A 24,937-nucleotide genomic window follows, 5' to 3' on the forward strand; every position below is an offset into this window, starting at 1 on the left:
ATAACAAAATATCATAGTTTTCTTCAAGTTTCCATCGATAGATTTTCTTCTCTTGTCTATTCGTTTTTATCTTATTATTATATGTATATGTTTGTCGTGTATTACGTAGCACAAATAAAAATTATGCCTGCGTTTAGCAAACACAAGAGAAATGGATAAGTCTTAAGCAATGAGTGACGACTTTCACCGCATAGCTTTGCAGCATTGCGGTGAAATGGTTCGTGATGTCAGAAAGACACGTGGGTTCGAGAAGTCTTGAAGTCTCGATTGTTTTCAGTTTTAATTTAACCAAGAGAACATCTGTAAAATATAAGATGCGAGTATATTAGTGTTTAACGTTAAAACCACCCGTCGTTTGAATAAAATAACACAGCGTTAGGGCAAACTTCAGGAGAACAGTTCGTCAACATCAAACGTCTACATGTTATGCTAACGTGTAGATGTTTCAATTTTGTCACCGATCGTTCAGTTTTTTTGTGGTACCATATTATAAAATCACTGATAAATTGTATTTCTTTCAATGCTTCCCGTTAGCTCAGCAATAAGTATTGGAGCTTATAATACTCAAAATCGGGATTCGATACCCGTGATGGGCATGTCACACTTAGCCCCTTGTGCCACTTTGTGGATCAGAACAAAGAGTGTCACCGATCTTGATGAAGCTTCTTTCACTCGGTCAAAGGTTAAAGGTTAGAACAGAAACTGTCAAACTCCTTAGTAAACTTAGTTTTCTTTTTAACTTACAGCTGCGGGTCCCGGCATGGCCAGGTGGGTTAAGGCGTGCGACTCGTAATCTGAGGGTGGCGGGTTCGCATCCCGGTCGCGCCAAACATGCTCGCCCTCCCAGCCGTGGGGGCGTTATAATGTGACGGTCAATTCCACTATTCGTTGGTAAAAGAGTAGCCCAAGAGTTGGCGGTGGGTGGTGATGACTAGCTGCCTTCCCTCTAGTTTTACACTGCGAAATAAGGGACAGCGAGCACAGATAGCCCTCGAGTAGCTTTGTGCGAAATTCAAAAAACAAACAAACAAAACTTACAGCTGAGTGTTGTTATCGGTAAATGATAACCCTCGAATCTGTAACACTTTTTTAATTAATTTAGTTTTTCTTCAATTTTAATTTAAAACTGATTTAATTTTCCTAGTGGTAAAAATGTGACACTCAGGTCTGTAAGTGTTCTTCACAATCTTGTCATATAAAAATGTGACACTCAGGTCTGTAAGTGTTCTTCATAATCTTGTCATATAAAAATGTGTCACTCAGGTCTGTAAGTGTTCTTCACAATCTTGTCATATAAAAATATGTCACTCACGTCTGTAAGTGTTTTTCATAATCTAAAATAATCTTCATAGTGTAAAACTAGAGGGAAGCTATTCATCACCACCCACCGCCAACTCTTGGGCTACTTTTTTACCAACGAATAGTGGGATTGACCGCACATCATAACGCCCCTACGGTTGAAAGGGCAAGCGTGTTTGGTGCGACAGGGATTCGAACCCGCGACCCTCAGATTACGAGTCGAACTCCCTAACCCACCTGGCCAGACCGGGGCCTGACGAGTTTTTATAAACTAGTAAAAGCTTGGTTCGTTAATTTTGTTACACTTTTAATGTGAAATTGGAAGGTTAATTGTGAATAGAAATACCCAATAGTTTTTAGGATATAAACTACGATATACTTATGATTTAATGAGGTATGAGACGAACTAAGACTTGTTTCGTCAACTTTGTGATTTTTAATGTAAAACTGTGGGACTAATTTTAAATAAAAAATCCGACAATTTTAAAGATGTCAACAACGGGAATATAGTCAAGGCACTTTAAGGGACGTGAAACTAAAAGGAGTTTGTGTCGTTATTTCAAAATATGGTGTGATATTTGAAGCTACTATACTCGGATTATACTTGTGAGAAAACTGGGAAAATTCTGTGGAGTAAACAGTATATTTCATTGGTTCGTTCTTTTATTAACAGTATCTTTCATTGGTTCGTTCTTTTATTAAGACTATCTTTCATTGGTTAGTTCTTTTATTAACAGTATCTTTCATTGGTTAGTTCTTTTATTAAGAATATCTTTCATTGGTTAGTTCTTTTATTAACAGTAAATTTCATTGGTTCGTTCTTTTATTAAGAATATCTTTCATTGGTTAGTTCTTTCATTAACAATATCTTTCATTAGCTCGTTCTTTTATTAACAATACCTTTCATTGGTTCGTTCCTTCACTAACTATATATTTCATTGGTTCGTTCCTTCACTAACTAAATATTTCATTGGTTTGTTCTTTCGTGCAGCCTTTTAAAGATCGCCTGTGTCGATAGAAAGGAGAGAATTTGGAAATTCACTTCACAAATATGAGATGCGGACTAAAATGATATAACCTAATGTCACGAGTTTCTTTCTTCTATATTCGACGTTAACGACCAGGTTAAAAGTAAATCGATTTAGTGTCCACTTCAGACACCTACCGGTCTTGATTAAGTTTCAAAGTTGGTCATATACTGATCAATTAGTTTGAATAGCTTAAAAACTGTCTTGCTACTACTAGCAAAATGGTTATTACTTTAGGGTAGATAGCGAGCTATATACCAAGAAATACAAAAAACTCGACGACCAAAAGAGGGACATTGTTTAATGTTCGGTATATGCTTTCAGGTTTATGATGATATTTGACCGATCGTGCATTCTGATTGTCATATTGATAGTTTCAAACTTTGGCTTCCTTCTCTGTTTATTCTTATTGCAGAGTTAGTAGCCACGATTTCCATACATGCCAATAATCATCTAGTAGCCATGGATTAGAATATTAGATATGTTTATTTGTTTGCTTTTGAATTTCGCGCAAAGCTACACGAGGGCCATCTGCGCCAGCCATCTCCAATTTAGCAGTGTAAGACTAAAGGGAAGACAGCTAGTCATTACCACCCACTGCCAACTCTTGGGCTACTCTTTTTACCAACGAATAGTGGGATTGGCCATAACATTACAATGCCCCCACGGCTGAAAGGGCGAGTATATTTGGTGCGTCGGAAATTCGAACCTGTGATCTTTAGATTACGAGTCGAGTGCCTGAACCACCTGGCCACGCCGGGCCTATTAGATGTGACATCCAGTTGAAAAACAGTAAGAGAAATACTTAGTTTAAAACATAGTACTTAAATATGATTTTTGACCCTTCAAATTAATTACTCTTACGTGAAGCTCCTAAGTGAAGGGCAGTTAAAGAAAATGCGTGACTTAAGTATGAATTACTTAAGCATGACCTTTTGACCTTGAAGATATTAATAATGATAATAATTTTTAACTGTATGGATAAATCCAAACAAAACCCATGTTTGTTTGGTTGTTGTTGCGCGCAAAAACAAACGCTGGGAAAACCTTTACTCTGACAACAACGGGTATTGAAACACAATTTTGAGGCTTATCGCTGGGCTAACACAAACTTGTGAAGATGATTACAAGAAACCATTTGTCGAAACTAACTATTATTATTAATAGTGTCCTTAGGTTCTAAAGGGCCCCGGTACGGCCAGGTGGTTAAGGTGCTCGATTCGTAATCTGAGGGTCGCGGGTTCGAATCCCCGTCACACCGAACATGCTCACCCTTGATATAACGCCCATGGGGGCGTTATAATGTGACGGTCAATCCCACTCTTCGTTCATATTCAAGAGTTGATGGTGGATGGTGATGACTAGCTGCCTTCCCTCTAGTCTTACACTGCTAAATTAGGGACGGCTTACGCAGATAGCCCTCGTGTAGCTTTGCGCGAAATTTAAAACAAACAAAGAAAAAAAGTTCTAGAGGTACGAATAAAGCTCACTTTAATAAGTGGCAGAATTAAGGCTTACGTAGCATTGATTCCACACGTGTTTTCTGAGTATTGCATTCAGATAATGATTATTTGTTTTTGTTTTCGTTTTCACAGCACATGGACGATTGGTTGTTATTTAATATAAAGCACAAAGCTACGTAATAGGCTATTTGTGACGTGCCCACTACGAGTATCGAAACCCGGTTTTTAACACAATAAGCGCGGGGATTTGCCCCTGAGGAATTGGAAGGGAAAGGTTGGAGGAACACACGTTCGTGAAAAAAATACCTAACATTTTACTCATTCAATTTCAGCATAGCTTAATTGACTCTTCTGTGAAGAATTTCTTGTGTGTTTGTTGTTGTGTTTTTCTTAGTTGGGAAAAAGCGAGATTTTTATTATTTAAATGTACAAATTAGCGAGTTCTATCGCTCACATACCCGCATCTCTTTAACACTGTAGCACAGTTCATAAGGGCTTTGTTTTCATCGTGTTGATTTGCACGGCTGGTTGAGTTCAAACAGTTCGTGCGAGGGGAAGGCTGAGCGGGACAACGCACGAGGTTCTGAAGATACACATTATTACATTAGGTACACGAAGGAAGCTTTGACTGGTGGACGATATCGCTTTATAGCGTCTAACTTACTGTGAGATCTTGCTTAGCAATTTTATCGAATCAACCACCGTTCTAGAAATTTATGCTGATTGTAACTAAGCCTATCCCGCGCATCAGTTCACGGTTGGGTGCACTCATCACTCTGTGACGGCGCGGAGCACCTAGCTCCTGGCCAAAACGGTAGATTTCATTACTCGCGAGTTTGCTGTGTTTCTTGGAACTTCTAAATTTGATTTCTAGCCCTTGGTAACGTTTGTGGAAAGTTTTCTGTAGACAGAAAGATCACTCGAGCGTGATATCTTCATTAGAGAGCCAGAGAGGAACTGCACGCGCTGTGCCTACCTATTGATAATGGTGAACACCCCCCTCCCCACATACACACAGGTCGATTGCTGTCTGTGTGATCTTGCCTGGTGGTGTTTATGGATGTCGCTGACAAATTTACTGGTTCGCTATAAAAAGAATTTCAGATACGTAGCCCTTTTATGGATACTGTTGTGGATGTTTTATCCGTCTACTGTCTTAACCATGGAAGTCACTTTGACCTCACCTAGTTGCACGTGGACTTGTTTTAAATCACATCGAATTTTTAGTTGTAGATTTGTAACTGAAACGTCCAGGAGAAAACACCTGCTACCTTTGTTGTTCGTCCACATTAGTTATGTTAATATATTTATATCCTTAGTTAATCATCGACATTAGTTATGTTAATATATTTATATCCTTAGTTAATCACCCACATTAGTTATGTTAATATATTTATATCCTTAGTTAATCACCCACATTAGTTATGTTAATATATTTATATCCTTAGTTAATCACCCACATTAGTTATGTTAATATATTTATATCCTTAGTTAATCACCCACATTAGTTATGTTAATATATTTATATCCTCAGTTAATCATCCACATTAGTTATGTTAATATATTTATATCCTTAGTTAATCACCCACATTAGTTATGTTAATATATTTATATCCTTAGTTAATCATCCACATTAGTTATGTTAACATATTTATACCCTTAGTTAATCATCCACATTAGTTATGTTAACATATTTATATATATAGTTAATTATCCACATTAATTATGTTAATGTATTTATACCCTTAGTTAATTATCCACATTAATTATGTTAATATATTTATTGTTTTACAAACAAATGTGAAGTTTATGGTTTTACGGTACTTCTGTTATGCTGGTTATTTTCTCTCTTTTAGCGTAATTTAATGTTAACTTGTACTTTATTCAGTTTATTTCAGTCTGAGCACATTTTTTTTGTTTGAGAAGTTCAACAAAATTGAAAGCTTCTCCAGTTTTACCAATATTTATTAGGCTTAGCGCAAGAGTGATTTAGTTGAAAACAAGAGTAACGACTTTCAATACGAGAACAAAACGTTAAACTACTGACATCTGCTGGTCTTGACTAACTGGTGTATTTCCCAAGCTTTTTACATTTTGTAACGTTCCACCGCTTCTCGTGACGACTACACTTTTCAAATAACACGTGCTAAAAGGAGTCCAGTCCTATTGTGCATATTACCCTGTACAACGCTTTCTTAAAGCAATTTAAACCTTGAATTAATCTAAATTAACAGACTTAAACATAAGTACTTTAAATATTTGGGTGTTTTTGTTTTCTATAATGTTACCCTACCTTTTAATATCCATTAGTTTAATGTCCTTTATCGTAAAAGGAAATCGTTATCTTCAAGATAAAATGACGTCACGAAACAGTGATAACTCCGCACAACAAAGTTTTTCCTTCTTGAACACTGTTGGGTGTTCCTTATAGATTTTTGGCTGCTGATCACGAAAATCACATCCAAATTTGCCCATCATGTACCGTTTCATCGAAATCTTCAGTTTTGCTTCAATGGAAAAACGATATCAGGGCAACTAGAATCCGTCAATGCTTGCTGACTACTGTTGGACACTGCAACGTGATGCACCGGACATTGAATACAAACGAAAATCAGGAGCAAATCACTTTTAATTATGTTGAAATTAATAGCGTATTAGAAACAAACATAATTAAATACGTTATTGCCGGTACACAGTTAACTGTCTATTTCTCAGAGTTCCTACGTGATGAAGCAAAACCAAAACTATATTTGTGCACCTGTCACGATCAGTAAAAAACTTTTCAAAACATTGTTGTGCAATGTTAATGGTTATCAATATCTGTGGTATAGAGGTCTCACTCGAGTATTCAAATTCAAATAGATGACGTCGTAATCGCAACAGATGTGAAGAAATTTACAAATATAAAAATAGCATCTCACGCCACCACTGTGTACGTCATAGCTCAGCCGGTCTAAAGAGCCTCGGAATTGTTAAACAGCTTCGTAGGCACTGAATGTAACAGACACGACGTGGTTAACCTTACTGTAACTGTTTTGTTGCTTTCACTCAGAGTGTGTGTGTGTGTATGTTTTTTATGGCAAAACCACATCGGGTTATCTGCTTAGTCCACCGAGGGGAATCGAACCACTGATTTTAGCATTCTAAGTTCATAGACTTACCTCTGTAACAGCGGGGGACTTCACTCAGAGGCTCTTATCAATAGCTGATACAGTAAAATTCGTCATTAAAGTAAGAAAAATAATTATTTTAACAATAATTTTGACCGTTAAGAGCGTGTGTTTGTGTGTTTTTTTATAGCAAAGCCACATCGGGCTATCTTATGAGCCCACCGAGGGAAATCGAACCCCTGATTTTAGCGTTGTAAATCCGGAGGCATACCGCTGTACTAGCTGGGGGCAAACCGTTAAGCAAAATGACAACAGGAACTGTGATGGTAATACGAAGAGGTTTTAGTCGTGGAAAGAAAAAAAATTATGACGTCGGAAATTCCTAATTAGCCTCTGCTCCGAACACAAACCAGGGTAATATTCATAACGATGAAAGATAGAACCGAGATATTTCATTATTCTCTCGCTCTGGTGTTTGGGTATATATATTTGTATACCCAGGAGGGTCAGGTACACTGGACATCTTCCTCCTTCTATTACTTTGTTGGAGTGGCCTGATTAATATATTTCGATTTAAATACTGAATGGCTGGAATAATGTAACTTTAGTCTGGTCCTTTTCAGGACAATGTTTATTTATATTGTTCTTTCATATATATATATATATATATATTTAATAAGTCTGGAACGTAGGTGGCCTGTTTTATTTTACCTCTATTTTATTATTACTATTATTATTATTTTAAATTATTTTATCTCAATGATCTGATGTACAAATTTAACCGAGAGAGGTGTTTAGGTCTCTCTTCATCATGTATACAATATCTGTCTAGTTCGCATAGCAACTCATTTTTTCGCCAATTTTTATCAAAATATTTTATTGTTCTCTGTAGAAGTCTATCTGGTATTGTTTGTGTATTTGAGTATTTGTACATGAACTTTGATGAAGTGGTTTTAGGTACTCTGTATGCTGATGTAATTAGTGCATTCTGTAATGTTTGGAGTTTGGTTTGTATTTGTTTTACACTTACATTGATCCATGCAGGAGCTGCATAGTCTATTACAGGTCTAATGTATGTCTTGTATATTTTAATGATGTTTTCTGGTGTTGTTCCGTAGTTTTTACCAGTTAGACTCCTAACATAGTTTATTCTTCGCCAAATTTTAGTTTTCATGTTAATTACATGTTTTATCTAGGTAAGTTTAGAATCATATGTTAACCCTAAACATTTTGCAGATGTAGCAGTTTGGAGAAGCTCTCCGTTCATGTAGATTTGAGGTTGAACTTTTTGATATTTCGTAGATTTTGAAAATATTACTACTTGTGTCTTTACTGTGTTTATTTTAATTCTATATTTTTCACGATATTCACATAATCTATTTAGTTGTGGTTGTATGTTAGTGGCTGCTATTTCTGATGTAGGGGTACTTTTCCAAATTGCTACATCATCAGCGAACTGTGACGCGTATCCATGGTTTAGGTCTTTAAGAGGCATATTATTTACATACATGATGAAGAGAATAGGACTAACCACCCATCCTTTAGGGACGCCAGCTTCTGGAGTGAATAACTCCGAGAAAGTTCCCTCTACGTTTATTCTACATTTTCTATTTTCCAAAAAGTTAGATAACCAGCAAACAATTCCTCGCGGTAGTCCTATTTGATACATACGGAACCAAAGACCATTGTGCCATACAGTGTCGAATGTTTTCTCGATATCGAGGAAGCAGGCAACAGTGCATTCTTTATTATTAAAGCTGTTTATTCTTGTTTCAGTTAACCTAATTAAGTGATCTGTTGTTTGTCCATACTTTCTAAATCCGTTTTGTTTTTCTAGTAATTTTGAATTAATCTCCAAAGATGTGGAGAGTCTATTGCTTATTATTCTTTCAAGAATTTTTGCCAACACAGCTGGTCAGGCTGATCGGTCGATAACTGTTTGGTTTATTGGCTGGTTTTCCTTCTTTGTGGAACATTAAAATGTTAGTTTGCTTCCAAGAAACTGGGATGTATCCAGAGAATAGAGATGACTTAAATATGGCTAATAGGTGGTCAAATAATTTTGGAGTGCCTTTTTTGAGAAGAATTGTTTGTATACCATAATTTCTCGGTGCTTTGTTTCTTGTATTTTTTATTGCTTGTTCAAGTTTATTTACTTTGACTTTTTTGGTAAGTAGTTGTGTATTGTAGTTATATGTATTATTAGTGTTGCTTTTCATAATGTTGACTGGAAAGTGTGGTTTATATAATTCTATGTTATTTGTTACGTGGTTGTTAATTTTGCTGTAGTAACAGTTGCTCACGTTCGAGTGATAATGTGTTTTAAATGCGTTTTGTAACTGATGTTTGAAGACTTCTGCTTTTTCTTTGTTGGTTGTGCTGAGGTGTTGTTATATTCCAGTGTTGGGTATTTTCTTCTCGTGGGTTCATTTGTCAATCTTTTAAGGTGTAGCCAGAACGTACTTTGAATTTCACGCAAAGCTACTCGAGGGCTATCTGCGCTAGCCGTCCCTAATTTAGCAGTGTAAGACTAGAGGGAAGGCAGCTAGTCATCACCACCCACCACCAACTCTTGGGCTACTCTTTTACCAACGAATAGTGGGACTGACCGTCACATTATAACGTCCCCACGACTGAAAGGACGAGCATGCTTGGTGTGACGGAGATTCGAATCCGTGACCCTCAGATTATGAGCCGAGTGCCTTAACCATCTGGTCATACCGGGCCACCATATGTTGATATGCTTTAAATTATATTCCATCACTTCACCGTATATGGTGTTAATTTTGACAGTTGTACCTCTGTTGGTCAAGTATGAAAAGATAAGCTGAACTGAAGTCAATTGGAGTTGTTAATAACTAAATATACATTATTACTTTGTGTAAGAACTATTGGAGTTGTTAATAACTAAATATACATTATTAATGTTGGAGTTGTTAATAACTAAATATACATTATTACTTTGTGTAAGAACTGTTGGAGTTGTTAATAACTAAATATACATTATTACTTTGTGTAAGAACTGTTGGAGTTGTTAATAACTAAATACACATTATTACTTTGTGTAAGAACTGTTGGAGTTGTTAATAACTAAATATACATTATTAGTTTGTGTAAGAACTGTTGGAGTTGTTAATAACTAAATACACATTATTACTTTGTGTAAGAACTGTTGGAGTTGTTAATAACTAAATATACATTATTACTTTGTGTAAGAACTGTTGGAGTTGTTAATAACTAAATATACATTATTACTTTGTGTAAGAACTGTTGGAGTTGTTAATAACTAAATATACATTATTACTTTGTGTAAGAACTGTTGGAGTTGTTAATAACTAAATATACATTATTACTTTGTGTAAGAACTGTTGGAGTTGTTAATAACTAAATATACATTATTACTTTGTGTAAGAACTGTTGGAGTTGTTAATAACTAAATATACATTATTACTTTGTGTAAGAACTGTTGGAGTTGTTAATAACTAAATATACATTATTACTTTGTGTAAGAACTGTTGGAGTTGTTAATAACTAAATATACATTATTACTTTGTGTAAGAACTGTTGGAGTTGTTAATAACTAAATATACATTATTACTTTGTGTAAGAACTGTTGAGTTGTTAATAACTAAATATACATTATTACTTTGTGTAAGAACTGTTGGAGTTGTTAATAACTAAATATACATTATTACTTTGTGTAAGAACTGTTGGAGTTGTTAATAACTAAATATACATTATTACTTTGTGTAAGAACTGTTGGAGTTGTTAATAACTAAATATACATTATTACTTTGTGTAAGAACTTTGGATTGTTAATAACTTATGTGTAAGAACTGTTGGAGTTGTTAATAACTAAATATACATTATTACTTTGTGTAAGAACTGTTGGAGTTGTTAATAACTAAATATACATTATTACTTTGTGTAAGAACTGTTGGAGTTGTTAATAACTAAATATACATTATTACTTTGTGTAAGAACTGTTGGAGTTGTTAATAACTAAATATACATTATTACTTTGTGTAAGAACTGTTGGAGTTGTTAATAACTAAATATACATTATTACTTTGTGTAAGAACTGTTGGAGTTGTTAATAACTAAATATACATTATTACTTTGTGTAAGAACTGTTGGAGTTGTTAATAACTAAATATACATTATTACTTTGTGTAAGAACTGTTGGAGTTGTTAATAACTAAATATACATTATTACTTTGTGTAAGAACTGTTGGAGTTGTTAATAACTAAATATACATTATTACTTTGTGTAAGAACTGTTGGAGTTGTTAATAACTAAATATACATTATTACTTTGTGTAAGAACTGTTGGAGTTGTTAATAACTAAATATACATTATTACTTTGTGTAAGAACTGTTGGAGTTGTTAATAACTAAATATACATTATTACTTTGTGTAAGAACTGTTGGAGTTGTTAATAACTAAATATACATTATTACTTTGTGTAAGAACTGTTGGAGTTGTTAATAACTAAATATACATTATTACTTTGTGTAAGAACTGTTGGAGTTGTTAATAACTAAATATACATTATTACTTTGTGTAAGAACTGTTGGAGTTGTTAATAACTAAATATACATTATTACTTTGTGTAAGAACTGTTGGAGTTGTTAATAACTAAATATACATTATTACTTTGTGTAAGAACTGTTGGAGTTGTTAATAACTAAATATACATTATTACTTTGTGTAAGAACTGTTGGAGTTGTTAATAACTAAATATACATTATTACTTTGTGTAAGAACTGTTGGTTGTTAATAACTAAATATACATTATTACTTTGTTGTTAATAACTAAATATACATTATTACTTTGTGTAAGAACTGTTGGAGTTGTTAATAACTAAATATACATTATTACTTTGTGTAAGAACTGTTGGAGTTGTTAATAACTAAATATACATTATTACTTTGTGTAAGAACTGTTGGAGTTGTTAATAACTAAATATACATTATTACTTTGTGTAAGAACTGTTGGAGTTGTTAATAACTAAATATACATTATTACTTTGTGTAAGAACTGTTGGAGTTGTTAATAACTAAATATACATTATTACTTTGTGTAAGAACTGTTGGAGTTGTTAATAACTAAATATACATTATTACTTTGTGTAAGAACTGTTGGAGTTGTTAATAACTAAATATACATTATTACTTTGTGTAAGAACTGTTGGAGTTGTTAATAACTAAATATACATTATTACTTTGTGTAAGAACTGTTGGAGTTGTTAATAACTAAATATACATTATTACTTTGTGTAAGAACTGTTGGAGTTGTTAATAACTAAATATACATTATTACTTTGTGTAAGAACTGTTGGAGTTGTTAATAACTAAATATACATTATTACTTTGTGTAAGAACTGTTGGAGTTGTTAATAACTAAATATACATTATTACTTTGTGTAAGAACTGTTGGAGTTGTTAATAACTAAATATACATTATTACTTTGTGTAAGAACTGTTGGAGTTGTTAATAACTAAATATACATTATTACTTTGTGTAAGAACTGTTGGAGTTGTTAATAACTAAATATACATTATTACTTTGTGTAAGAACTGTTGTTAATAACTAAATATACATTATTACTTTGTGTAGTTGTTAATAACTAAATATACATTATTACTTTGTGTAAGAACTGTTGGAGTTGTTAATAACTAAATATACATTATTACTTTGTGTAAGAACTGTTGGAGTTGTTAATAACTAAATATACATTATTACTTTGTGTAAGAACTGTTGGAGTTGTTAATAACTAAATATACATTATTACTTTGTGTAAGAACTGTTGGAGTTGTTAATAACTAAATATACATTATTACTTTGTGTAAGAACTGTTGGAGTTGTTAATAACTAAATATACATTATTACTTTGTGTAAGAACTGTTGGAGTTGTTAATAACTAAATATACATTATTACTTTGTGTAAGAACTGTTGGAGTTGTTAATAACTAAATATACATTACTTTGTGTAAGAACTTTGTTGTTAATAACTAAATATACATTATTACTTTGTGTAAGAACTGTTGGAGTTGTTAATAACTAAATATACATTATTACTTTGTGTAAGAACTGTTGGAGTTGTTAATAACTAAATATACATTATTACTTTGTGTAAGAACTGTTGGAGTTGTTAATAACTAAATATACATTATTACTTTGTGTAAGAACTGTTGGAGTTGTTAATAACTAAATATACATTATTACTTTGTGTAAGAACTGTTGGAGTTGTTAATAACTAAATATACATTATTACTTTGTGTAAGAACTGTTGGAGTTGTTAATAACTAAATATACATTATTACTTTGTGTAAGAACTGTTGGAGTTGTTAATAACTAAATATACATTATTACTTTGTGTAAGAACTGTTGGAGTTGTTAATAACTAAATATACATTATTACTTTGTGTAAGAACTGTTGGAGTTGTTAATAACTAAATATACATTATTACTTTGTGTAAGAACTGTTGGAGTTGTTAATAACTAAATATACATTATTACTTTGTGTAAGAACTGTTGGAGTTGTTAATAACTAAATATACATTATTAGTTTGTGTAAGAACTGTTGGAGTTGTTAATAACTAAATATACATTATTACTTTGTGTAAGAACTGTTGGAGTTGTTAATAACTAAATATACATTATTACTTTGTGTAAGAACTGTTGGAGTTGTTAATAACTAAATATACATTATTACTTTGTGTAAGAACTGTTGGAGTTGTTAATAACTAAATATACATTATTACTTTGTGTAAGAACTGTTGGAGTTGTTAATAACTAAATATACATTATTACTTTGTGTAAGAACTGTTGGAGTTGTTAATAACTAAATATACATTATTACTTTGTGTAAGAACTGTTGGAGTTGTTAATAACTAAATATACATTATTACTTTGTGTAAGAACTGTTGGAGTTGTTAATAACTAAATATACATTATTAGTTTGTGTAAGAACTGTTGGAGTTGTTAATAACTAAATATACATTATTACTTTGTGTAAGAACTGTTGGAGTTGTTAATAACTAAATATACATTATTACTTTGTGTAAGAACTGTTGGAGTTGTTAATAACTAAATATACATTATTACTTTGTGTAAGAACTGTTGGAGTTGTTAATAACTAAATATACATTATTAGTTTGTGTAAGAACTGTTGGAGTTGTTAATAACTAAATATACATTATTAGTTTGTGTAAGAACTGTTGGAGTTGTTAATAACTACATATACATTATTAGTTTGTGTAAGAACTGTTGGAGTTGTTAATAACTAAATATACATTATTACTTTGTGTAAGAACTGTTGGAGTTGTTAATAACTAAATATACATTATTACTTTGTGTAAGAACTGTTGGAGTTGTTAATAACTAAATATACATTATTACTTTGTGTAAGAACTGTTGGAGTTGTTAATAACTAAATATACATTATTACTTTGTGTAAGAACTGTTGGAGTTGTTAATAACTAAATATACATTATTACTTTGTGTAAGAACTGTTGGAGTTGTTAATAACTGAATATACATTATTACTTTGTGTAAGAACTGTTGGAGTTGTTAATAACTAAATATACATTATTAGTTTGTGTAAGAACTGTTGGGTTGTTAATAACTAAATATACATTATTACTTTGTGTAAGAACTGTTGGAGTTGTTAATAACTAAATATACATTATTACTTTGTGTAAGAACTGTTGGAGTTGTTAATAACTAAATATACATTATTACTTTGTGTAAGAACTGTTGGAGTTGTTAATAACTAAATATACATTATTACTTTGTGTAAGAACTGTTGGGTTGTTAATAACTAAATATACATTATTACTTTGTGTAAGAACTGTTGGAGTTGTTAATAACTAAATATACATTATTACTTTGTGTAAGAACTGTTGGAGTTGTTAATAACTAAATATACATTATTACTTTGTGTAAGAACTGTTGGAGTTGTTAATAACTAAATATACATTATTACTTTGTGTAAGAACTGTTGGAGTTGTTAATAACTAAATATACATTATTAGTTTGTGTAAGAACTGTTGGAGTTGTTAATAACTAAATATACATTATTAGTTTGTGTAAGAACTGTTGGAGTTGTTAATAACTAAATATACATTATTAGTTTGTGTAAGAACTGTTGGAGTTGTTAATAACTAAATATACATTATTACTTTGTGTAAGAACTGTTGGAGTTGTTAATAACTAAATATACATTATTACTTTGTGTAAGAACTGTTGGAGTTGTTAATAACTAAATATACATTATTACTTTGTGTAAGAACTGTTGGAGTTGTTAATAACTAAATATACATTATTACTTTGTGTAAGAACTGTTGGAGTTGTTAATAACTAAATATACATTATTACTTTGTGTAAGAACTGTTGGAGTTGTTAATAACTAAATATACATTATTACTTTGTGTAAGAACTGTTGGAGTTGTTAATAACTAAATATACATTATTACTTTGTGTAAGAACTATTGGGTTGTTAATAACTGAATATACATTATTACTTTGTGTAAGAACTGTTGGAGTTGTTAATAACTAAATATACATTATTACTTTGTGTAAGAACTGTTGGAGTTGTTAATAACTAAATATACATTATTACTTTGTGTAAGAACTGTTGGAGTTGTTAATAACTAAATATACATTATTAGTTTGTGTAAGAACTGTTGGAGTTGTTAATAACTAAATATACATTATTACTTTGTGTAAGAACTGTTGGAGTTGTTAATAACTAAATATACATTATTACTTTGTGTAAGAACTGTTGGAGTTGTTAATAACTAAATATACTTTATTACTTTGTGTAAGAACTTGATACCAGAACAGAAACTTCTGTTCATGGTGCTATAGATTCGACTTCTCTTACATCGCTTGAATCCGGAGTTGAATCCCCAAGAGAGACAAAATGCAAATTATCTGTTGAGCAGTTTTGTACGTTTAAAATACAAAACATTAATTTTTACTCACAGCTGTACATACTCAGTGTCATAAAGAGAAAAAAAACGTTTTATCTTGAGACGAAATCACAAAATCAAGTTTGCGATACTCGTATATTTACGACGTATTCTGCGACAACTTAGTGTGACAAAAGACAATTTACATGTAAGCCCGTTAGATTTAAGTAGAGATGAAAAAAGATTTAATTATTTTATATTTAGAGAAAAGTACACGTTATGTGAAACATGTTTAGTGATTTGTCTTTTATTTTAGTTCTATGCGCAGCTCCATGAAAATGAATTAAACAGGCTAAATACGTGACATATTTATTACTTACTTCTAAACCGACACTTAATAAATGCTGTGATAAACACTCTGATTGATTCAAGCTATTTCTGTGCTTCGTTCAGGCAATTTGGAGCCAAATGTTCCAAATGTGGCAGAACAATACAGTCAACAGACTGGGTACGGCGGGCACGTGAGCAGGTTTACCACTTAGCTTGTTTTGCCTGTGATTCTTGCAAGAGACAGTTATCAACAGGAGAGGAGTTTGCCTTATATGACAACAGGGTGCTCTGTAAAACACATTACTTAGAATTCCTTGAAGGAAACAACGCCTCCAATGACGGTGAGTGGAGTCAGTGATCTTTTTTTGTTGTTACTAGAAAGTTGAAATATTCATAAAAAATGGGGTCAGTGATCTTTTTTGTTGTTACTAGAAAGTTGAAATATTCATAAAAAATGGGGTCAGTGATCTTTTTTGTTGTTACTAGAAAGTTGAAATATTCATAAAAAATGGGGTCAGTGATCTTTTTTTGTTGTTACTAGAAAGTTGAAATATTCATAAAAAATGGGGTCAGTGATCTTTTTTGTTGTTACTAGAAAGTTGAAATATTCATAAAAAATGGGGTCAGTGATCTTTTTTGTTGTTACTAGAAAGTTGAAATATTCATAAAAAATGGGGTCAGTGATCTTTTTTTGTTGTTACTAGAAAGTTGAAATATTCATAAAAAATGGGGTCAGTGATCTTTTTTTGTTGTTACTAGAAAGTTGAAATATTCATAAAAATGGGGTCAGTGATCTTTTTTTGTTACTAGAAAGTTGAAATATTCATAAAAAATGGGGTCAAAGTTGAAATATTCATAAAAAATGGGGTCAGTGATCTTTTTTGTTGTTACTAGAAAGTTGAAATATTCATAAAAAATGGGGTCAGTGATCTTTGTTTGTTGTTACTAGAAAGTTGAAATATTCATAAAAAATGGGGTCAGTGATCTTTTTGTTGTTACTAGAAAGTTGAGATATTCATAAAAATGGGGTCGGTGATATTTTTGTTGTTACTAGAAGGTTGAGATATTCATAAAAAATGGGGTCAGTGATTTTTTTTGTTGTTACTAGAAGGTTTTTAAATATTCATATAAAAGTTCAGTCATCCTGTTAAAAAAATCAGAATAGTAATTAATTTGTAAATTACGCTTCATAAGTTTATACAAAATGTCTCAGTTCCCACTGCTTCCCCATCCGCTGACTCAGCGGTAACTTTATAAGCTTTTATTTCAAAGCCCTTGGTTTGACTCCCTGAGGTTGACACACTGTAGATAGTCTAATGTGTGTGATTTTACTTTAATAACAATTCGCCAGTCAACAAACTATGACTAAGTTATGACTGGGACTGCTGTTTGGAGATAGCTGAATTTTCTTGTTTATTTTAATGACTTTAAAATCTGATAGGTCTCTAGGTTGGACAACGGTAAGCTAAATTGTAAAATTCGAGGTTCGATTTCCTGCGGTAGACACAGCAGATAGAATAGATGTGCCTAGTAAAACTGTGAAAAGAGTTACTGAAAATGTGTAACGCCAACTTGGAAGTTTAGATATTGTAGTTGAAATGAGATATATTCCTGAAAGCTGTTATAGTAAATGAATAAAACAAATTTTGCATATATATTCATTAATTTGTTGTTTACGAAAAGTTTGTTGAAATGTGTCCCGAGTTTATTGACTATGTTTTGGTAGCATATCAAACGGCTCGGCATGGCCTGGTGGTTAAGGCAGACGAGTCTGTATCTGAAGGTCGCGGGTCCGAATCCCCGTCACACCAAACATGCTCGCCATTTTAGCCGTCGGGACGTTATAATGTCACGATCAATCCCAGTATTCGTTAGTAAAAAGTGTAGCTCAAAAGTTGTCGGTGGGTGATGATAACTAGCTGCCTTCCCTCTAGTCTTACACTGCTAAATTAGGGACAGCTAGCGCAGATAGCCCTCGTGTAGCTTTGCGCGAAATTCAAAACAAAGTTTATCGAATCAAAGACTGCGAAGTTTATTTTTATAATAAATAAAACATGTTACTTGAAATAAAAATTACAAATAGACCCTAAAAGAACCTTTTTCCTACCATAAGAGAGATTTTGTTCGTCCTTAAGGTTCTGCAGTAAGCACATTGTGAACATTGCAGTCATACTTTTGATTCATTGTAAACATTCTAGTTATAAGTTTCTCATCATTATTCGAAATGTTTTCGCGGCACAACAAAATTTACATGTTGTGTTTATTTATTGTTAACAACATGCATATGGGAGTGCTTGTTTTATTCTGTTTAATATATAGTTAATAGCTGATCCAAAGAGATTAGATTAATATTTCAAACTTCGTTATAACTGTTTTGTTAACTCTGGTATAATAACACCCTATTCAAAACCATCGGGGAATGAGAAGAGTTATCGATATTTTATCTATGACACAATGTTGTTAGATAATATCAGAGACCCTTCCCGAATCCAGTGTTATGTCAGATTGTCGATCATGTGGGCTGACATGCACATTTCAGTTCTGTACAAAGGTGAAGGTAACACAATCTATTCTAATTTAGGAAAACAACGGTAGGATATTGAAAGGAGTCCACATTGAAAGAGAAACATTCAAATACTTCGACGAAAACATCTAGAGATTTCCATGACCATGAGGGAAATAGGTCATCCAGGTGCTGGTTAAAGACTTGTCATTGCAGAGTGACTATAAGAATCGCAAGATATCAAAATGTTGACCGCCTTTAGATCAATTGGTTAACCGGAAGTCTCAACAGGGTATATGGTAGCCACATTGACTGTAACATAAGCAATGACAACGCACGGTAAAGGCCATGCAATATAGTGATACCGAAATTAACGTTAATATTATGATGGTCAAAATTCGTCTGATACGGAGCCATGCCAGAGTTCCCAACTGGTCAGCAGCTTCCGGTAAGAATATAGTATCGTGTGAATGGAACATCCAAATGAATGTTTATGAGATATTCAGGGAAGAGGCCGGAGAGCGAGTGATTTGGCTAACAGTATTAATAAATTGGAAGCATTTCTGATAAAGCAGCGATCAACATTTTCTCCAGCAGCTCATTGATTCTCTTTATAAATGTTTCTGGGAATACAAATAATAGGTTGAGGCTATAGACTCCATGAGAGGAAGGATACTTACACATCAGTTTACATGGCTGTTCACTCATTGTCCCACTGACATCATCAAAAGTCGCTTGTTGTTATAGCTGGAATATAAAAAGCTGATCATTCCTTGAATATTGTCTTTTGTTGTTGTCTCACTGACATTTAATTAAGGACCTACATTCATTTTCTGGAAACTCGTAAACTACAACTCTGTGAAAACTTTTAGTAAATGTGTGTTTGTGAGTTTTCCTTACAGCAAAACCACAACGGGCTATCTGCTGGGTCCACCGATGAGAATCAAACCCCTAATTTTAGCATTGTTTAATTCGAAGACTTACCGCCGTCTCAGCAGTGGACGTTTTAATAAATAAAAAAACAACAACTCAGTATTCCTAGATTATAGCTATGTACCCGGTTCTTACGGTTTCACAAAATATCGAAGATAATGCCAAACTCTTAAATAGCACTATCCGCAGGTTTTAAAATAAAAACAGTTCAAAGTCCTAAAGTGCTACTTTTGAACAGTCTTAACGAAATAAATGGCCCCATAAAAACAACTATAAAGGCAATTTTAGAATACATATTTAAACTCATTGTTTATTTAAAGCTGATACACAGTTGTAGTTGGAACCTTAGAATTATTTTCGTTATTTATGGATATAATCACAAGTTTATCTTTTACAATTTATTTGTACTTGTTCTGTTCGTTGAAAGCCAGTGTTCAATGGAGCTATTGTGAATGGCTTACATTTCTGCAAGGCCCGGCATGGCCACGTGGATAAGACACTCGACTAGTAACCTGAGGGTCGCGGGTTCGAATCCTTGTCACACCAAACGTTCTCGCCCTTTCAGCCATGGGGACGTTATAATGTAACAGTCAATCCCACTAATCGTTCGTAAAAGAGTAGCCCAAGAGTTGGCGGTGGGTGGTGATGACTAGCTGCCTTCCCACTACTCTTACACTGCTAAATTAGAGACGGCTTGTGCAGATAGCCCTCGTGTAGCTTTGCGCGAAATTCAAAACAAACAAACAGTTTAGGGGCCGTGGATTCGTTATAAAATTCTCGGTTAAATCCAACCATTAGATGTGATAAGAGTAACAGTTTGCGATGGATGTTGACTATTTACATTCTCTATCAGCCTATAGAGATGGCAAGTTAGTCATGACTATATTTACGCGAAATCCGACAAACAAACAAAAAATATTCTTTGTTATTAAAATTCCAATCTTTGCAGGACACACGATAATACAATTCAGAACTGTCGCTTTACGTATTAATGGTTGTTCGCACGTGTTTAATGTATTTTTATAGCACTTACACGATTATGTTATATCAAGAATCACTGTTTTGGCTTTTGACCACCATGTAAATATTATTGTTCGTTTTGATGTGTTAATAGAGATTTGCATTGGAAAATTTCGTTTTAGATAAGATCAAACCTGTATTTTGTATTATGTTTTCGAGTCAGTTAGGACCATCGAGATTCGTTCCGTTTATATCGCGTGTTCGGACTATTTGTTTGTTTGTTTGTTTTTGAATTTCGCGCAAAGCTACTCGAGAACTATCTGCACTAGCCGTTCCTAATTTAGCAGTGTAAGACTAAAGGGAAGTTAACTTGTCATCACCACTCACTGCCAACTCTTGGGTTACTCTTTTACCAACGAGTAGTGGGATTGGCCATCACGTTATATCGCCACCCCGCGGCTGAAAGGGCGAGCATGTTTGGTATGACGGGGATTCCAACGACGGGGATTATGAGTCGATTGCCTTAACCGCCTGGCCATGTCGGGCCGGGTGGGAAAGGAAACCTCGCGGGTGTCACGTGTTGATCAGGAGGTCCCATTTACTACTATTGGTTATAACCTGGAGAAGCGATTAGATGGAAGATAGATTGATGTTAGCGAGAACGGGAGCAACTGACTTTGAGTTGTTTTTTAAATGCAGTAGATTCTAATTTTACAACCAACAAAGTTCGAACACTTTCAAAGTTTTGTTTTAATCCCGTAGCCAGAATTTGTTTGTTTGTTTGTTTTGGAATTTCGCACAAAGCTACTCGAGGGCTATCTGTGCTAGCCGTCCCTAATTTAGTAGTGTAAGACTGGAGAGAAGGCAGCTAGTCATCACCACCCACCGCCAACTCTTGGGCTACTAGTTTACCACCAAATAGTGGGATTGACCGTAATATTCTAACGCCCCCACGGCTGGGAGGGCGAGTATGTTTGGCGCGACTCGGGCGCGAACCCACGATCCTCAGATTACGAAGCGCACGCCTTAACGCGCTAGGCCATGCGAGGCCCCTGTAGCCAGAAAGACCTACCTTTCGTATCATAAGTTGACAGTAGTTAATGTCAAAATTCTACAATACCATTTAGCTATTCTGAAACACTGCGTTATTTGAAACGGTCTATTTGAGTGTGTGTGTTGTTCTTATAGCAAAGCCACAAAGGGCTATCTGCTCAGCCCACCGAAGGGAATCGAACCCCTGATTTTAGCGTTGTAAGTCCGCGGTCTATTTGACATTTGTCGTGCATATTGAAAACGATATTCACATGTTATTGAGAAGTTTGTAGGTTTTGAAATAAAGCACGAAGCTACACAATGATCTACCAACCACGGGTGTCGAAACCCGATTTCTAAAGTTGTAAGTCAGCAGAGTTACTGCTGTGCCACTAGGTCACAGTGGTTCTTAACCTTTCTCATCGTCTTACCCCCTGAGACTCTTCAGGGTATTACCGTGACCCCTATAATAATTTTTGTAATGCTGAACTTTGCGTAAAGGTGGAATAAAACAAAACTATATAAAGATCCTAATTTATTGAAAATGTTACAAATAAATGACCTTGAAAAATGCTACAAGTGATAAACAAATGCAAAATCCATGGAATTACTGAACAGCATACAAAACCTACATATTCACTCAGTGTGAAGGTTGATATATAATGAGAAAATATATTAATACGATGGAAACTCTGATATTTAAATTTTAAGTTCGATGTGTTAATATTATATAGTTTTAAAATGTAGACAATTCTAAACGTTGTAATATATGAACATTTTTACTCAAAATTAGACAAGTGGTTGCCCAACAAGCATCTCGACGTGGTTCAAGTGCCGCAGTTCAGCGTGTTTCTCATTGGTGGGCAGGTTACATGCACTTGCCACAAAAACTACAAACTGCTCCGTGATTTCCCCAATAACTCCCAAACCTTCCGTGACCCCAAGAAACCTCAAACGACCCCCAGGTTAAGAACCACTGCACTAGGAGGTTGATTCCAAAAAGAAAACCTTTATCCGAAATACAAAACATGGATAGAGGGCGCTAAACAGTGGTTGATGAATACTGAACAGCGTCAACCCTGTCATTTGGTTGGTTTGTTGTTAAACGCAAAGCGATAAAACGGGCTGTCAGTACTCTGGCAACCACGGGTATCGAAATCCAAACTGTAGCATCGTAAACCTGTAAACTTCTTGTTCCGCCACTAGGGGCTAAAATAACAGTCGTGTAAAAATGTGAATTTAATATATATTATTTGATGAAGTTCGAAAAGTTCCAGTTGATGTACACCTGATAATAAACAGAATGTTAATATGTAACTACTCAACGAAATATTAGATAAGAACAGATTTTTTTAAAAACTTAATCCTTGGGTTCTAGGTTCAACAATTATTCTAATTTCTTCATTTTCTTTATTTAATCTGGAAACGGTAGCTCGGGAATATTTTTTTCCAAAAAGAGGTCGCGTGTGTCGTCTTCTGATTGATTGTTTGCATTGAACTTCCTAGTTCCAGTTCAATGTTTTTATTCTGGAACTCAGGGCGACCAGATTTCGTACGTGAAAAACCGGGACAAATTTGTTTTAGCAGAAGCATCTCTCTCCAGCCAACGGAAAATTTTGAAATATGCCTACAGTGGTGATAGTGTTTGCAGAGAACATTTCTGCGGCTTTCTGGCGATTTCGATAAAAAAACAAAAAAAAAACCAACAATTTTGATTGGAAATATTTGGATCCAACGTTGAAACACGCCCTGGAAGCTTTTGTTATGTTTAGGATTTTATTTTAGGAAATAATTTTGCGTATAAATCAGGATAAACTAGTTTGTAAATAATTTGATTTATCTTTGGGGACGGCATAGCCAGGTGGTTAAGGCACTCGACTCGTAATACGAGAGTCGCGGATTCGAATCCCAGTCACATCAAACATGCTCACCCTTTCAGCCGTGGGAGCGTTATGATGTGACGGTCAATCCCACTGTTCGTTGGTAAAAGAGTAGCCCAAGAGTTGGCAGTGGGTGGTGATAACTAGCTGCCTTCCCTCTAGTCTTACACTACTAAAATAGAGATAGGTAACGCAGATAGCTCCCGTGTAGCTTTGCGCGAAATTCAAACCAATTTGTCTTTATTTACAGTTATTTATAAATAAAAATCTAAGTAAGTTTTTGATTTATTTTACTTCAATTCAATAGATTTACCTTCGTTTTACTCTACTTGCCTTTTCAATAATTCACAATGTTGCATTATTACACACAATTCATCCCTATGTCTGTTGAGAACTGTAGAATCGCCTAACCCCTCCTGGTTCCTCTGGTCTTTCTACTGCTCTTTCACACCAGAAAATATTATCTCCACGTCACAGTTTTGAAGAGGACTAGTGAATAAATACTGGCATGGCTTCATAACCTTCGAGAACTTGAAGAAATATACCGGTTTTCTGGATAAAACCAATCTTTCCGGTCTTCGCTGTTCTGTTCCTGTACACTTTTTCCAACAAATATTTGGTAGAACAGAACTGGATCGTCCACTTTTCTCTCAAGTACAAAGAAGTGGCTCCAACTTGCTTCTACAAGAGTGATGGAAAGCATGCAGGAAAGTAGTGACATATTTGAAAATGTCAATCTGTAGAGATACTCGTACCATCGAATTCTTCTCTTCTTGATTTTGATCAAATTATCTGGTGACTTCCAGCGACGGGTGCGCCTAGAATATTCCTGATCATTCACAAGTACTCCACGCGCACGCGATAATCTTATGGATACAGCTAGATACGTGAGTTGTCTTTATTTTAGTATCAACTCTTCCTTAAAAATAATAATAAATAAATAAATTGCATCTCCGAAGTTGTTTTTTTTTTTTCCTCTTCAGAGACAACTTGTTCATAACCGGGAAGCTTGATTTCATACCATCACCACCTCCTGATAAAAACAACAGACAAACAGAGCAGTGCACCGAGTTTTGCTTTGGCTGATTCAGTATTATTTAGTATTATTTGCTAAGCAGAGAAATAAATAACTAATATCATTATTTTTTAACAAAGTAAGAAAATAAAACTGGTAACGTGAAACTATTCATTGCTACTCAGCTTCGATAAAAAGTGTCTCTTTTTGTGGTGGAAAATATAAAACATCTTTAAACGAAATTTGAAGGAATAACTTCGAGCTCAAGATCAAAACTAACAGATGTTTTTAAACGACAAAAATAACAAGAGAAAATGTGTTATTTGTAATATTCTGTTTCTTAATTTATTTCGGGGACGTCTATATTATAACACAGTTTTTTGTTTTGTTTTTGTTTTTTAATTTCGCGCAAAGTTACACGAGGGCTATCTGCGCTAGCCGTCCCTAATTTTGCAGTGTAAGAC

The 24,937-nt window shown here is 33.8% G+C and overlaps 1 protein-coding gene across 1 annotated transcript in view; it reads left to right on the forward strand.

Annotated features, from left to right (window-relative positions):
- LOC143227982 (LIM/homeobox protein Awh-like) overlaps nucleotides 1–24,937 on the forward strand; it is a 53,752-nt gene that overhangs the window by 21,293 nt on the left and 7,522 nt on the right. Inside the window, exon 2 of the mRNA XM_076459334.1 lies at nucleotides 16,274–16,491. Coding sequence (XP_076315449.1) covers nucleotides 16,274–16,491 — 218 coding nt within the window. The remainder of the gene's footprint in view (nucleotides 1–16,273; nucleotides 16,492–24,937) is intronic.

This window comes from Tachypleus tridentatus, chromosome 10 (genome assembly GCF_004210375.1).
Source record: "Tachypleus tridentatus isolate NWPU-2018 chromosome 10, ASM421037v1, whole genome shotgun sequence".
NCBI lineage: Eukaryota > Metazoa > Arthropoda > Merostomata > Xiphosura > Limulidae > Tachypleus > Tachypleus tridentatus.